General features: G+C 39.1%; 2 protein-coding genes across 3 annotated transcripts in view; one reads left to right on the top strand and one right to left on the bottom strand.

The window, feature by feature from the left end:
• Positions 1–2,162: 2,162 nt before the first annotated feature.
• On the bottom strand, positions 2,163–8,159 carry e2f6 (E2F transcription factor 6). 2 transcript variants are annotated; one of them, XM_060866408.1, is made up of 9 exons: positions 7,696–8,159; positions 5,453–5,631; positions 5,256–5,308; positions 4,716–4,920; positions 4,353–4,508; positions 3,555–3,669; positions 2,830–2,989; positions 2,659–2,734; positions 2,163–2,628 (listed from the first exon to the last, which is right to left on the bottom strand). In XM_060866408.1, exons 1-8 carry the CDS (start codon positions 8,023–8,025, stop codon positions 2,697–2,699), a joined length of 1,236 nt encoding a protein of 411 aa, XP_060722391.1. In that variant the 5' UTR covers positions 8,026–8,159; the 3' UTR covers positions 2,163–2,628; positions 2,659–2,696. The 2 variants fall into 2 exon arrangements, with proteins under 2 accessions (XP_060722391.1, XP_060722390.1); XM_060866407.1 differs by having other exon boundaries at positions 2,163–2,734.
• A 1,709-nt stretch (positions 8,160–9,868) lies between these two features.
• Positions 9,869–14,327, top strand: part of mboat2b (membrane bound O-acyltransferase domain containing 2b) — a 31,671-nt gene continuing 27,212 nt past the window's right edge. Inside the window, exon 1 of the mRNA XM_060866406.1 lies at positions 9,869–10,034. Within this exon, the coding sequence (XP_060722389.1) occupies positions 9,951–10,034 (84 nt within the window). The 5' untranslated portion in view covers positions 9,869–9,950. The remainder of the gene's footprint in view (positions 10,035–14,327) is intronic.

Genomic DNA, 14,327 nt, shown 5'->3' with positions numbered 1-14,327 from the left:
AAACAGAGACGTCAGTCATGGACAAGTTGCAGGGATACTAAACACTTTTTTTTTTTTTTAGCTCAGCTGACAGTCCTGGAAGGATGTCACCAGTTAGGTTGGCAGTTCAGCCTCAAAGTCAAACTTTGTTTTTGTTTTTTGGTTTATGTGACTACTTATTTATTATAATAATAATAATAATAATAATAATAATAATAATAATAATATTATATATATATATATATTGCGGGAAAAGAATAAATAAAAGATTGAACAGTCTTTGGCAACTCAACTATCTAACTTTCACATTATGTTCCTCTCAAATTTGTGATTTGCTTTCACCTGCAAATTGCTTTGTGTATCATATTCAATAAACCAATACAATTTAAATGTTTAAATGAACATGTATAGTCACACCATTGTAGCAGTGTTGCATGCAGTAGACTATAAGGTAAGTAGTGATTGTTCATTTGAAGTAAACTTAAATTTTCTCTGGACTTCAAATACAGGTCTGACCGTTGGAACGAACCAAAAAAACCTAGAAAATCCTAGATTTATGGTGATTTTATTTCTTTGCCTACATTGACGCTGATGCATTAAGAGGAGGGGGTCCCCTGTACCAAGATGGCGGCTCAATTGACGCATGCGTTCCAATGTACTGCCCTATACAAGGCGACATCTAGTGTATATATCTATGACTAGACAATAACAGAAAAAAAAAATCAGAGGTGCCCAATTAGACACCTGTTTAATCTAATGATTTGTTTTCAATAGACTCAGGCGTGGCTTCTGCTCGATTAGAATGAAAACCGTCACCCAAACCTGGATTAAATAGTGCAAATGTCTCACTTTATTTGAGAAGTATGTGTTCATATTTTTCTTCAGGCTATTGAGAATGAACATCACGCAAAGGCTGATACATTTTATTATCTATACTTTATTGATGATACTGAGGTCATCCACCTAAAGTGACAGTCTGGGCAAAGAGAGCATTAATCAGAGAAGCAGCCATGAGGCCCATGGTAATTCTGGAGGAGTTGCAGAGATCCACAGCAGGACGAGTGGCAAGAAGCAAGCCATAAGAAGTTCTGTTTGCGACAAGCCATGTGGGGGACACAGCAAGCATGTAGAAGAAGGTGCCATGGTCAGATGAGATCAAAATGGAGCCAAATACAGGGCAATCTTAGATGAAAACCTGTTAGTCTGCAAATGACTTGAGACTGGGGCGGAGGTTCACCTTCTAGTAGGACAATGACCCTAAACATACAGCCAGAGTTACAATGGAATAGTTTAGATCAAAGCACTTGTGTGTGGTAGAATGGCCCAGTCAAAGTCCAGACCTAAATCCAACTGAGAATCTGTGGCAAGACTTGAAAATTGCTGTTCACAGATGCTCTCCAGAAGAATGGGCAAAAATTCAAATGGGCAAAAAAAAAATGGGCAGTCTTTTTTTTACATGCAAATGCAGTAAAAGGTGGTTCTACAAACTTTTTTATGCCACTTTGTGTTGGTCAAGCATGTAAAATCCCAATAAAATAGATTTTTGTTTGTAACATGACAAAATGTGTAAAAGTTCAGTGAGTATGAATACTTTTGCAAGGCACTGTACAGTTAGTCTGTGACCTGCCAACTGCTTACAAATGGAGCTTGAGCAAAAGCAGATAAATTAATTAAAATACTGTATCATAAATATCTGACAGTGATTGTTGCTGACAATTCACATACTCATCTTCCTGTAGCAATGGCCAGTAAAAAGCCACTTTATAACTTCATCTTCCATCAGTTTAGATGGCAAATCTAGCAAACTGCTTAGTATCAATTCATCCTGTCCGATTCAGGTGAAGAAAGCTGTAGTGTATTTAATGGTTATGATTTTGCCCACTTGCTTGGTTGGGACTACATTATGTACGTTAAGCCTTTGCCGTTTCTTTTATGAGATGGACCCTAAAAATTCAGCTGGAACATCATCTTAATGTACTACCACAAGGAACACAAGATATTTCAATACATTTTGATGAATGATTTCATCAATTAGGCTTCCATTTATGCCATTAAGCACAGAACGTTTAGTACTTTAGGTCAAATTAAGCTGACGCCGATCTTCAATGCAACTCTACATATATATCAGTTAGATCGGCTCTGTTAATTGCACCAAAGGAATTAAACATTTTTTTTAAATAAAATAAGATTAAATATTTTTATTTTTCTGAATTTAAACTTAAAACACAACACATGTACATGTTTGCTTGAGAAGTAACCAACAAAAAAGAAACTAGGAATACATTACTACAAAGAAAAAAAATTGTAATGCTTGTTACTGCAATTTTGAACAATTTCTTGTTTCGTTCTCAAATGTGACTGATGTTTTTATGAGAATGTACAGTGTTTTTTTTAACGTGGTCATGACACTGTACACTGAACTGGTTAAACTTTATACATATACACTTTCCTCATTTTTTTTCTACTTTCTTGGGGAATTTACATTCCTTGTACAAACACATGAACCAAATAAGAAAAATTGTACTGACTTTCAGATCAGATCAGAATTATACATATAAAAATAAAGCTTATAAATCTGTGGTCCTATTAACATATGTAACATTTATACAGCAGCAGGTCCTCAACTAAACTGTCTTTCAGATTCACAGTAGTTGGACTGGATCAGAAAACCTTTGCAGTCCTTTTGGCACAGTTTACTGTTCCACAGATAAACTTTTTTATGCACTCCGGACAGCAGAGGAAATAGTGGGAAGATCTGAAGGAAAAGAGAAGGACAAATTCTCTTCAGATAAATTCTCTTCATAAATTATGTTCTCAACTTCAGGTACAGTGTGACTGTGCGAGTGTAACCTGCTGGGAGTGTTGTTGTCTCTATCCGGCTCTCCTCCAGTGTAAGGAAACGGCTGTTTTTAAGCTGCTCGGACTGAGCGGATGGGTCGGACATACTCGTTTCACACGTCAGCACATGGACAGGACCTCTGGAGCCCTTCAGGTGGATCTTAATACAGTCCTGGTTCAATGAACGTGAAGATACTGTAGTCAGCCATACTAACATAACCAAATTCGTTTCAGATAACCAAAATCTATTTGACTGTCCCAACACACACACACACACACTTTATACAGGCCCAATGAACACGGTCAGGAATTGGCTTAAAAAAAATCATTCAATCTGTTTCTTGACTGCATCTCAATTAATCTTGTTCTTTCCTGTCTACACACAGTATATTCTGCACTGGCCCTCGGGTATTTGGATGAGGTCTAAAAGTTTTGACACCCTTCCGTAAAGGGCACCACAATCGTAACACGATCAAAAGTGCTGATATTTTCAGAGTTCGTCACAGTGTAGAATCTTTGGTTAAAATCTAACGCAAGGTCCTAGCGCAGTACAGTAATAATCTATAATCAAATGCTGCCTGTCAAAATGTCTGTGATGCTCCTGCACAGCACTAGGAATGTGATCATGATCTTTTATATTTTGTAGGTAAACAGACTTTAATATGCTGTAACTTGCGATTGAGATAAACACAAAATGTGAAACTATGAAGATTTTACCAATTCTCTTAAGATGTTACCTCAGTGGGTGTAGGGACCTCCAGCTTGGTCTCCTCAGGAGCTTTGATGGCTATTACGGTTTGATCCCTAAAGGCTCCGATCTGACAGATGTCTTCATACGTCACGTAAGCTAAGGTGAATCTACGGTTAAGGTCAATATGTGGGGAAAAAAGAGATACAAGTCTTTCCCAAATAGTTCTTTCATTTCTAACTTAATGTTGTTCTGAGACAAAAGGATTTGATTATTATACTGTAAGTAACTGTAAGTTCCACAAACCAACAACATGCCCTGCAAATACTTAAGCTCTGAGTTTAAATAAAAAAATTATATTTTATTGTTTTATTATATTTAATTCTCTGTTGTTTCAGTTGTAATGAAACATAACCCCCAGGGGTAATGTATATAAAAACAACATGCTATTTAACAAAGAAAACATATAACCATTGATACGGTTAAACTCTCTGTAAGGAGAAGTTTATTTAACATTTAGTGAAAGAGTCTCCCATGTTGTTTACTCTGTAACAAGCTGTGTAATAACTAATGCCTTAAAATATGACTTGTTTATTTTAATTAGAATTAGAATTAGAATAGAACTGCCATAACATAAGAGAAGGAAAACACTAATGTGCTGTTACAAAAAATGATAAGACATTAAGGATATTTTCCATAGAACAGCATGGCCTGTCATTTTTTAGCCCTTAGTAGTGATTTATTCAATACTAAGTGTTTATACCAACAGAGTCAGAGTTGGACCTGCATTACTCAGTGCGATAAAGATCTTAAAGGCTCCTGCTGCTCTGCAGGCATGTAAGGATATTTAGCATTTTCAGTGAGGTCTGTTAGAGCGAACAGTTGCTGGGCGCAGTCTTTAATTAGCCAGTCCAAAGACTCCTCCATAGTCTTTAGGTTTAGCAGATCAGTCTTCATCTTGTTCTTCCACTGGCTTTTGAAACAGCTAATTGGTGATGGACCTCTGTGACAAAAAAAACAACAGTTTAAAATAAAACCAAATGCCACACTTAGATGAAGACGAAGGAGATGCTTAAGTTTTTGCGTTGCTTTTGCTTCCTAACAGGAGTCGTTGAGTCAGTTGCTTGTTTATCAGCAGCTGTGTTGCTGAAGATTCAAATACGGTAATGTGAAACTGAAAATTACGTTAAATTGTGCAGCCTGTACTTACACCCACTGGATCTTGCTTTTTGACTTCTTTGTGATGAGCTTAATGCCATTGAGCACATTGGTGATGTCATACACACGCCTCTTGTGAGTGCCTAGTTTTTCTGTGGCCTCGTTGAGGTCGAGAATTCCTTCTGGAGCTGAGTGGAGCAGATCTATGAAGCGCTTAGTGAACCGTCCGAGCGTTACCTCTGAGCGAGAAGTGGCGCCTGAGACACAAAATAAACACTGAATACACGTTCGCCTAGATTATTTGTCTATTTAAATTTTTTTTTTGAAAAAACAACATAAATGCTGAATTAGCAGTCAGGTAAAGACAGCATCATATCTGCGTCTGTTTGAAATAAAATTTTTTTTATTTAATGTTATGATAGATTGTTTCCCTGTAACACTACAGTGAATAGTCAACACGATGCAATGTGATACACGTGTTTCTGCTATGGATGGTGCTCTACATACATTAACACTATTTATGTGCAAAATGTGCAGACACAAAGTGACAAAGTTTAAGTAAAGCTTTAAGTAATAGAAAAAGTTTCAATACCCTTTTTTGCAGGAACTCGTTTCTTTTCTGTGGAATTTTTAAGATTCTCTTCCCTGGACAAACAGAAATTTAGATTACAAAAAGAAATCAGAACACACTCTCTAGATTCTCTAAACGATAGTTTAACAAACGTACAGCTTTGTGGTTCTCAAATCCCTGCACTGAATGAGTCTGAATTACATCAAGCCATAACTCACAGTCTTTCCAGCCACTGCTTCTCAGCTTCCTCATCAATGTGCACTGGTTCTTCCTCTGTATAATCAGAATCTTCATATTCTTCCTCCTCATCATCTTCCTCATCATCTTCCTCATCATCCTCATCGTCGTCATCAACGTCCTGCTCAACTTCATCCTCATCATCTGCTGGAATTTCAGTCTACAGGAAAAAAAGAGTTTTTTAAATTAAAGGCTACTTATAAGATTTATGCTAATGCTTTTACACGGATCGACACAATGTTGACGTGATATAGAGTTTTCAGAGTGGGCTCTTGACAACTCAAGGGTTGGTGAAACCCTACTAAATGGCTTTTTGCTAAGATTAATCTTAGCAAAGAAAGAAATTGGAAAAATGCTGTGATGATTAAAAATAGTTGCAATCCGATTCTGTGTTTGGAAAATTTGCAAAGAAAAGAACCCCTGACCTCTACAAGTTACATATTTAACTTTACATTGTTCATAAAGGAGCCCGCTGCACTAAAACAAAAAGGACGTAAAGAGACTATCACACTTGACATAAGCTTCAGGCTTTTTAGGAATTTTTAGAGTAATACTCATCACAGTGAGTATCCATCTCTAAATATGCAATATAAATTAAAGTAGAAATAAGTATGTACATCATAAACACTGCACTTAAACTCTGCCTTTGTTTACAGAAACTTCTGATTAAATGCCAAGAAGCTTGTGTACACAATCTGGCATCCTGGTCATAAACATTTCTATTCTTTGCTTCTCCATTGTAAATATTCATTGTGTGATCAGGGTGCAGTGTGAGTCGACAATATCAGTACGTGTGTGAAAGTAACTTGGGTTTGAACTTGTGAAAGTTAATCCTGGAGTGCGCCTGTTTTGAATACCTCAGCTCAGGAAGAGCTAATATGCAGCGTATTGGCTGAATCAGGTGTGTTCAAAAATCAGTAACGTGCAAGACAGTGGGTACTACAGGACCAGGGACCTGTACTCAGTGAGCAGGCTGCACCACAACTATCTACATTTACACCATTTGGCAGACGCACTTATACAGAGCGACGTACAGAAGTGCTTAAGTCTCTATCATTGGATACGTTAACTCTGGTTCACTAGGTTACAGCCTTAAGATACCATGAGTCTAAAACACTGTTAAAGATTTTTTTAATATATACATACATACATACATACATACATACAACAAACAGGGGAGAAAGTGCTAGTTCAAGTATTTCATAAAGAAGTAGGTCTTCAGCCACCATTTGAAGACATCCACTGACTCAGCTGTCTGCACCCCTAGGGGAAGTTAATTCCAACTCCTCAGTGCCAGAACAGAAAACAGTCTTGTGAATACTTACCTTTTACCCTGAGAGATTATCTAAAAATGTGAGCTGATCTAAAAAGGTGAGCAAATCAATAGAGCATCTGTGAAATAGGAAGACCTTTAAATCTGCAAAAGAGGTCATTATTATTTGCTGCATGCTGATATACTGTATGTATTGTGGCTCTGACCCACCTGCCCCCCTGCCCAACCTCTGCAACCCCCCCCACCTTGCCCACACCACCCTCCTCTGTCCACCCTCTGCCCCCACATGCCCCTCTGCACAACCTCTGTCCCCCACATGCCCCTCTGCCCAACCTCTGCCCCCCCTTCTCTGCCCCCACATGCCTATATGCCCCCACACCACTCTGCCCCCACATGCCCCTCTGCCCAACCTCTGACCCCCCTCCTCTGCCCCCACATGCCACTCTGCCCAACCCCTGACCCCCCTCCTCTGCCTAACTACCCCCCACCCCTCTGACTAACTGCCCCAACCTGCCCTTACGCACGAGCCGACACCGGTTCCATTGATATTTGTTCTTACACTAGAGAGGATTTGGGATTCGCTGATATAAGAGATTAAAGTAAAACTCCTGAAGCTGAGATTAAAATAAAACTCCTGAAGCTGAGATTAAAGTAAAACTCCTGAAGCTGAGATTAAAGTAAAACTCCTGAAGCTGAGATTAAAGTAAAACTCCTGAAGCTGAGATTAAAGTAAAACTCCTGAAGCTGAGATTAAAGTAAAACTCCTGAAGCTGAGATTAAAGTAAAACTCCTGAAGCTGAGATTAAAGTAAAACTCCTGAAGCTGAGATTAAAGTAAAACTCCTGAAGCTGAGATTAAAGTAAAACTCCTGAAGCTGAGATTAAAGTAAAACTCCTGAAGCTGAGATTAAAGTAAAACTCCTGAAGCTGAGATTAAAGTAAAACTCCTAACCAGCACTTGTCTGGTGTCTGAAAGCTCTTCTCTGGGCTCCACCGCTGAGGTCCATGCGCCTGCGCTCAGTATCGCGCCCTCCAGAGGGGGCATGATAGGGATGGCGTCCGGACTGATGCCGCTGGGAGTGATGTGCTCAGGCAGAAAGTGATCCTCACAGATCTTGTGCTCAGTGGAGAAGCGTCGTGACTCCCGCAGCGCTGCTAGCCAAACTCTAACACGGCCCTGATCTGTGGGGAGGCTAAAAAAGCGCTTCTGGGGCCTGTTGCGCATTTCACCTGGTTTCAGGTCGCTTTGGTTCTGACATCCCCGCACCACACACTTCACCATGTTAACACCGAGAAATAAACACCGCGCTTTTGCTACATGAGTTAACGTACGTGTTTGTTTACACACGTTGGGTTGAGAAACGCGCACTTGGACACGAGCGGAAGGGTTTGTTCGGCTTTATTCTTTAAACAAAAATACTGCCACCTTGTGGACCGGAGAACATAGACATGCTGCTAGACATTAGTTAATAATGCACTGTTTCATTCTGAACTGATGTGACTAATAAGGTACTAAGTCTAAGCTACAAGCTACTAAGCTACAACTTTATTAGGAACATGTGTACACCTGCACATTCATACAGTCATCTAATCACCAATCAATCATTCAGGCAGTAGCACAATACCAAATATCATGTAGATACAGGACAAGAGCTTCTGTTAACGTTCACATGATACATCAGAATGGGGAAAATTTTACACTGAATTAGTTTCATGGAATGGAATTCACATGGAATAAATTCCCAATTCTATTATCAGGTGAATTATGCACTATGCTGGAAGGAATAAATAAATAAATACAAATCATAAATAGGAATCAAGCACCAAGTGCACTGTAAATGCTGTCTGTATTATACTACAGAATTTTGCAACATTACAGTGACTCACTAATGAATAAATTCCTGCAGAAGCAGTGAATGTATATTGGGCTACTAAATACACCACTTGTACACCACCTTTATCACACTTGTATCACAACTAAAACCTATTTTTCTTTCTTGCATATTTTCTTTTTCTGTAGAAAAGCAACTCAGTTCATTGATCTCAAGGCAGTTGGTTCAAATCTGCAGTAATCAAATCTGTTATGTTTTACAGATGATGTATTTCCAGTCCTTAACTGTGCATTTTTCTTGAGGCTGTCTGTTTAAACCAGTATAACCATTTTATTCTGGTCTCTAATCAGCAAGTTGTTTTTTTTTTGTTGTTGTTGTTTTATTTACTTCTTTATTTTCACCATTCTATACAAACTCTACTGTTTTGCATGAAAATCCCATATCAGCAGTTTGTAAAGCACTCACAATACCCCTTCTGGCACCAACAAACTTGTTCAATTGGTCAAAGTCTGAACAAAAATGAACTGAATTCAATTCAGTTCAGTTCAAATTTATTTGTATAGCATTTTTTACAATTGACATCGTCTCAAAGCAGCTTTACAGAAAATAAACATAAAAGGTTATTATAAAGAATAATATACAAATTAATAGAATACAAAATTCAAGATTAATATGAGATATATTTAAATGTGAAAAACTCTCTTGAATGGTAAAGGAAAAAACCTTGAGAGGAACCAGACTCAAAGGGGAACCTCATCCTCATATGGGTGACACTGGAGGGTGTGATTATAAATATACAGTCTGATAAATGTCGTATTGATGAGGAGATTGTTGTCCTCAAAGGCCACATGGAGTTGGCGTCTCCTCTTTAGTATCGCAGAGTCTAACTGGAGCTGGAACATCTCTAGATGCCTCAGGATCCTCACATGGTTGGCCTCATCTCAATGGAGGCCTAAAATCTTCATGGCACAGAAGACAATCGGAGCTGGTACAATTTCTGGATGGCTCTGGGATGGGTAGACAGAGAGAAGCAGTGGAGAGGGAAGTGAAGCCTTGTATCTCATTCTGTGTCTGTACAGGCTGATTAGATTCTTGCGTTATTATCACATTTTCAAACCTGGATGGTGGGTGTTGTGTTTTAACACAACAACTGTTTTCTATCAGATATTACACGTCGCAGTGCATTCTGTGGACAGCAGGTGGCATTAGTGAGCCTGAACAACAGCAGCAGCAGCAGCGGTGATGGAGATGGAGGAGGAGGAGGAGGAGGAGGAAGGAAGAGGACGAAAAAGGAGGGGGGACAACGACTCGGAGCGCGTTTGTGTGCCGTCGCCGTCCATAGCAAAAGAACAGCAGGCTGAATCCACACTGAATCATGGCTACTGACACCATATCAGCCTGCACTGGATCCAACCTGCTGCAGCCGATAAGCGAGATCATCAACCTGCCTTTAGACCAGGTAACCGCCTTCACACGGCTTTTTCCTTTTGTGTTCTGCTGTTTAAGAGATGAAGCATTCCACCGCAGGTTACAGCTCTGATCTCAAACCATAGCCGCGATTAACTGGAAAACATCCTGTTTCCAAATCCATACAGCGCTTTGCATGTAGGATTGTTTACGCATGTTTACGCACCGGGTTTATTATCTGATGAGTCTCCAAACGGATCATTTCTCCACTCTGTCCAATTTGCCTGGTGCAACGGAGAGAGATATGCAGATACAGCAGGCGCTGCAAAGGAAATCGTGCCCAAAATATGCCTTGTTTTGCTCCACAGGCTCCTGCAGGTCTACAATAGAAGATGTAATGCTGTGCTCTGTGTTCTCAAAATGTCAGCCTTGTTGCGTTTCATCACGCATCATCATCATCATCATCATCATCATCCCAGGCCCTGAAGTTACCCAGGAGTGAAACGTGTCTCAAACCATTTCCACAATACTGCAGATATGAAGTGACGAGACGATCACTGATATATTTAGAAATGTTCAGTGAGCGCTTGTTCCTTTGAAATCGCTTTAATTAGTCTGAGAAATCATGTAAACCTTCTGGTCAGCTATGGATGTTATGATTATTAGGGGCGTAGTATTGAATCCTGGGCTCTGTGCAGACACCTAGGACTCTGTGAGGGCCCCTTTCTCATCATCTATGCTAATTATCCCACCACCAACCCCAATAATAGTGTATGCTATAACTATAAGCAGAACTGAAACAGATGTTTATTATGTATAAGTGTAGTATAACGTAGAATGCTGTTATTATGCGGGCTCGTGGGATGGTTTTTGCCTCACACTTCCAGGTATGGGGGTTTCATTTCCTCCTCCACCCTCTGTGTGGGGTGTTTGTGTTTTCTCCCCATGCTTCAGGGTTTCCTTTGGGTATGACTGTTTTCTTCCCCAGTTTAAAGACATGCATTGTAATCTCTCAGTTGTCTGTTGTTGTGTGTGTGAGGGTTCCCTGCAATGTCTTAGCACCTTGTCCAGGGTGTCTGCTGCCTTGTGCCTCCAGGTTCCCCATGATGGGAAATAGATATGTTTTTTTGCATCTGTATTAATACAGCATTAAGAATTGTATTTGTGTAGGAATTGTGTTAGAATTAAATAGAAATAGAGCATCTCGGCAATATGTAATACACGCTGTCTACTTGTACTTCTTGCCATTTTATATTTTTATAATCCAGGCCCTAGTCCTATGTCCTTTCTGTCAAAAATGTTATATGTGTGTTGGATGCTGTAGCTTCTGAACTACAAACAGCATATGGTTTTCTATATTTGCTAGCAGAGTTGCCTCATGCTCTTTCTTTGGTGTTTACAGTGAGATAAGAATGTTTACTCTGTTATTTGACATACGTAAGAAAATGCAGACTACATACAGCAAAGATCTATTTACACAAAACACTCAACACTGCATTTGCGTATTAGGCCACCAGTTTGTTCTCATCTGCTCTCTTTGGAATGAAATTTGTGAGGAGTTGTGTTGAGTTCTCTCCATTGTCTGCTCTCTCATGACCAATTTACGTTTGGAATTGCTCCAAGACAGCAAATCAAATCCTACAAATTGTGCATATGTTGTGCTTGTGGGTGATGTGTATACAGTTGTGTGCAGGGGCTTGTCAGACAGTTGAGAAACAAACAGTAGCTCAGGTGTGGTATGAAAAAATTATGATGATAATTTTGTCAGGATCTATGAGGGCCCCTCACATTCTAGGGCCCTTTGTATCCCCTTGGTGATGTGGTAGCTTAGTGGGTAAAGCATTGTCACTGCTGGGCCCCGAAGCAAGGCCCTTAACCCTCAATTGCTCAGTTGTGTAAAATGAGATAAAAATGTATGTCGCTCTGTATGAGGGCATCTGCCAAATGCCATAAATGTAAATGTGTCCAGTCATCGTTTTTCTTCCAGTCCACCACCTTGAGCCCTGAGTCCCCTGGGATAAGCTTGAGGTTTCCCATGACCCTGTGTAGGATAAGTGCTACAGAAAATAGATTGATTTCTGGATGGACCAGTGGATAGATCACACAGCTGGACATATAAAAAAAAAAAATGGTATTGATACATAAGTTTTTTTTTTTTTTTTTACAATCATCAGTTATACACAATAATAGATTGCAAAGACACTGCAGTCTATTATTGTGTATAACTGATGATTGTAAAAAACTATCACTGGACATTTTATACTGCATTTACTGAGTTTCTGGTGAAGTGAAGCTGTCTTATGAAAGCTGGCCATATGTGTTTTTTAATGATGCGAGGAAATGATCCAATGGAGCCACGCTGAAGTTACCAGACACGTTGTAATGTGATCAGCAGGTCTTCATCTTACATTTATCTCTTGCTCTCATTCACACTCATACTCACTGACTCTTGTTACAGAGTTGTGTCTTGGTGAGCACATGTCAGTGATGCCTTTTTTGCTTTTTCACACTTGTTGGTGTCTGGGTCAACCTTGCTGTATCTCTTAGTTCTGTTTTTAATTTTTAAGCTTACAGTTGGAAGAGCGGTGGATGTAGGCCTATCTGGTCACAAGTTCTCTCGCGATCTGATTGGTTGTTTGTTTTATACAGTCTTCCATGCACCGGTCTCCAAACAGGAAACTTTTTATAATGCTGCAAGTTTATTTTCCCTCAATGAGCAAGATATAACCAGACTGAAAAATTCATACCATGAAGTTTTTTTTTTAATTGTTATTACGTGTGTTTATTTTGAATGTTTTGTGGTGAGCGAATGTGGTTGACAATTTTGCAGTGTCTGTCATGGACCTCTTCCTGTGAAAGTGGGTGGTTATTGGCCATGTTTACTGGAGAAAAGCATCAGACTGGGTATTAGAATCTCTACTGAATGCTATGGCTTAAACTTGCTGTGTGGGTGGAGGGAATTAAACCCTCTCACAACCGACAGCGGTTACTTTTAGAGAACTCTTTTTTCCGTCCTACATCTCACTTCACTTCCGGTCTCACCTTTATTATATATTTCTATGAGTATGTAAAAGCTTCCTGACTAAAAAAAACATGATCAGACATGAGCGGTAGCAAAATCCTATGCAGTTAAACCCTTTTATGCTTTCAACAAGGGGATTAATAGTAGCCTACAGTTTCATCTTACTGGAGACAGATCTAAAATATTATACAGTATGTGTATAGTGAATTGTGCGTGTCTGTATAGAGAGTGTGTATGGTGTAAGTATAATGTAGAGCTCAAATTCTAAGCAGGAATTGATGTAACTGATGGAAGTTATGTATAATAGGGGTATGTTCACATTAGCACTAGGTTATTGGATAGAATAACATTTACAGGAAGTTGATTGAAGGCTCCTAATTTTTTAAGACGACGGCATAAGAAGACATAAACGGAGAATTAATATAGATTAACAAAGGTTTACTGTGTTTATATCATATTTATCTGGTACTTTAGTATGTACAAGTTCCACCTTGCTGCAGGAACCGTGACCGTTAACTAGAATAAAAAAAAGTGATGCAAACCGTACAATAATTTAACACCTTACCACAGTAAAGATGGTAAAATGAGCATTAAAGCTGCTCTGGTTTGATTGGGCTTTGAAGAATAAATCTGATTTTTGAACTAGATTGTTTGTATAAAACAAAGTTTTACATTTTAATCCCTTTTCAGAGAGCATCATGCTGCTTAAAATCAGATACAAAATACAATTCTATAATTTTATGGACTCATCTGTACAGTAGACACAAAAGCATCATAAAAACATTATACTGTCAGATGAGCTGCATGGTCTCTAATTTAAAACTGGCTTTAGTAAATATTGCAAGGTCAGATAATTTATCATTCTGTGTGACACTTTGGAGTCAGTACTAATGACACAGTGATTATTTAGGGTCACTAATCAATATCCAACAGCATCACAGTTTTCACAATAAATATTCAAATTCTATTGTGCTCATTTTCTTGGAGGCATTACCTCATTGACCTGCTGTACAACAAGGGCATATGGTTGCACATATGGTTCTGCCTCGGGCCAGGACACTAGGTGAACGTGCTAATAAGCTGATCATTGTCCATAATTTATTATCATACATATGGCCCTGATTATCGCTGTGCAGGTCTGCTTCCACTTGGCTTGCATCACTATAATGATAAGCTGACACAGTTAATTATGAAGACTGAGTTTGGATGTAAAACTTGTAGCTGTCTCTTGTGGGAGGAAACCAGTCTTCTGATAAATACTCCAGAGAGAACAAGGTTCCTTTAGGAGTTATGATTGAATCAGGGCAAGAGGCACTAAAGATC

This window comes from Tachysurus vachellii, chromosome 3 (assembly GCF_030014155.1).
Source record: "Tachysurus vachellii isolate PV-2020 chromosome 3, HZAU_Pvac_v1, whole genome shotgun sequence".
Lineage (NCBI taxonomy): Eukaryota > Metazoa > Chordata > Actinopteri > Siluriformes > Bagridae > Tachysurus > Tachysurus vachellii.
Note: the sequence above shows the minus strand (reverse complement) of the source record. Positions and strands in the feature narration are given on the sequence as shown.

Excerpts from the sequence above, each read along its gene's own strand:
- e2f6 (XM_060866407.1), bottom strand. The coding sequence starts at position 8,025 with ATGGTGAAGTGTGTGGTGCGGGGATGTCAGAACCAAAGCGACCTGAAA. Across the intron at positions 5,309-5,452 it reads AAGCAGTGGCTGGAAAGACT|GGAAGAGAATCTTAAAAATT; the intron begins GTGAGTTATGGC and ends CTGTTTGTCCAG. Across the intron at positions 4,509-4,715 it reads AAAAGCAAGATCCAGTGGGT|AGGTCCATCACCAATTAGCT; the intron begins GTAAGTACAGGC and ends TTTTTGTCACAG.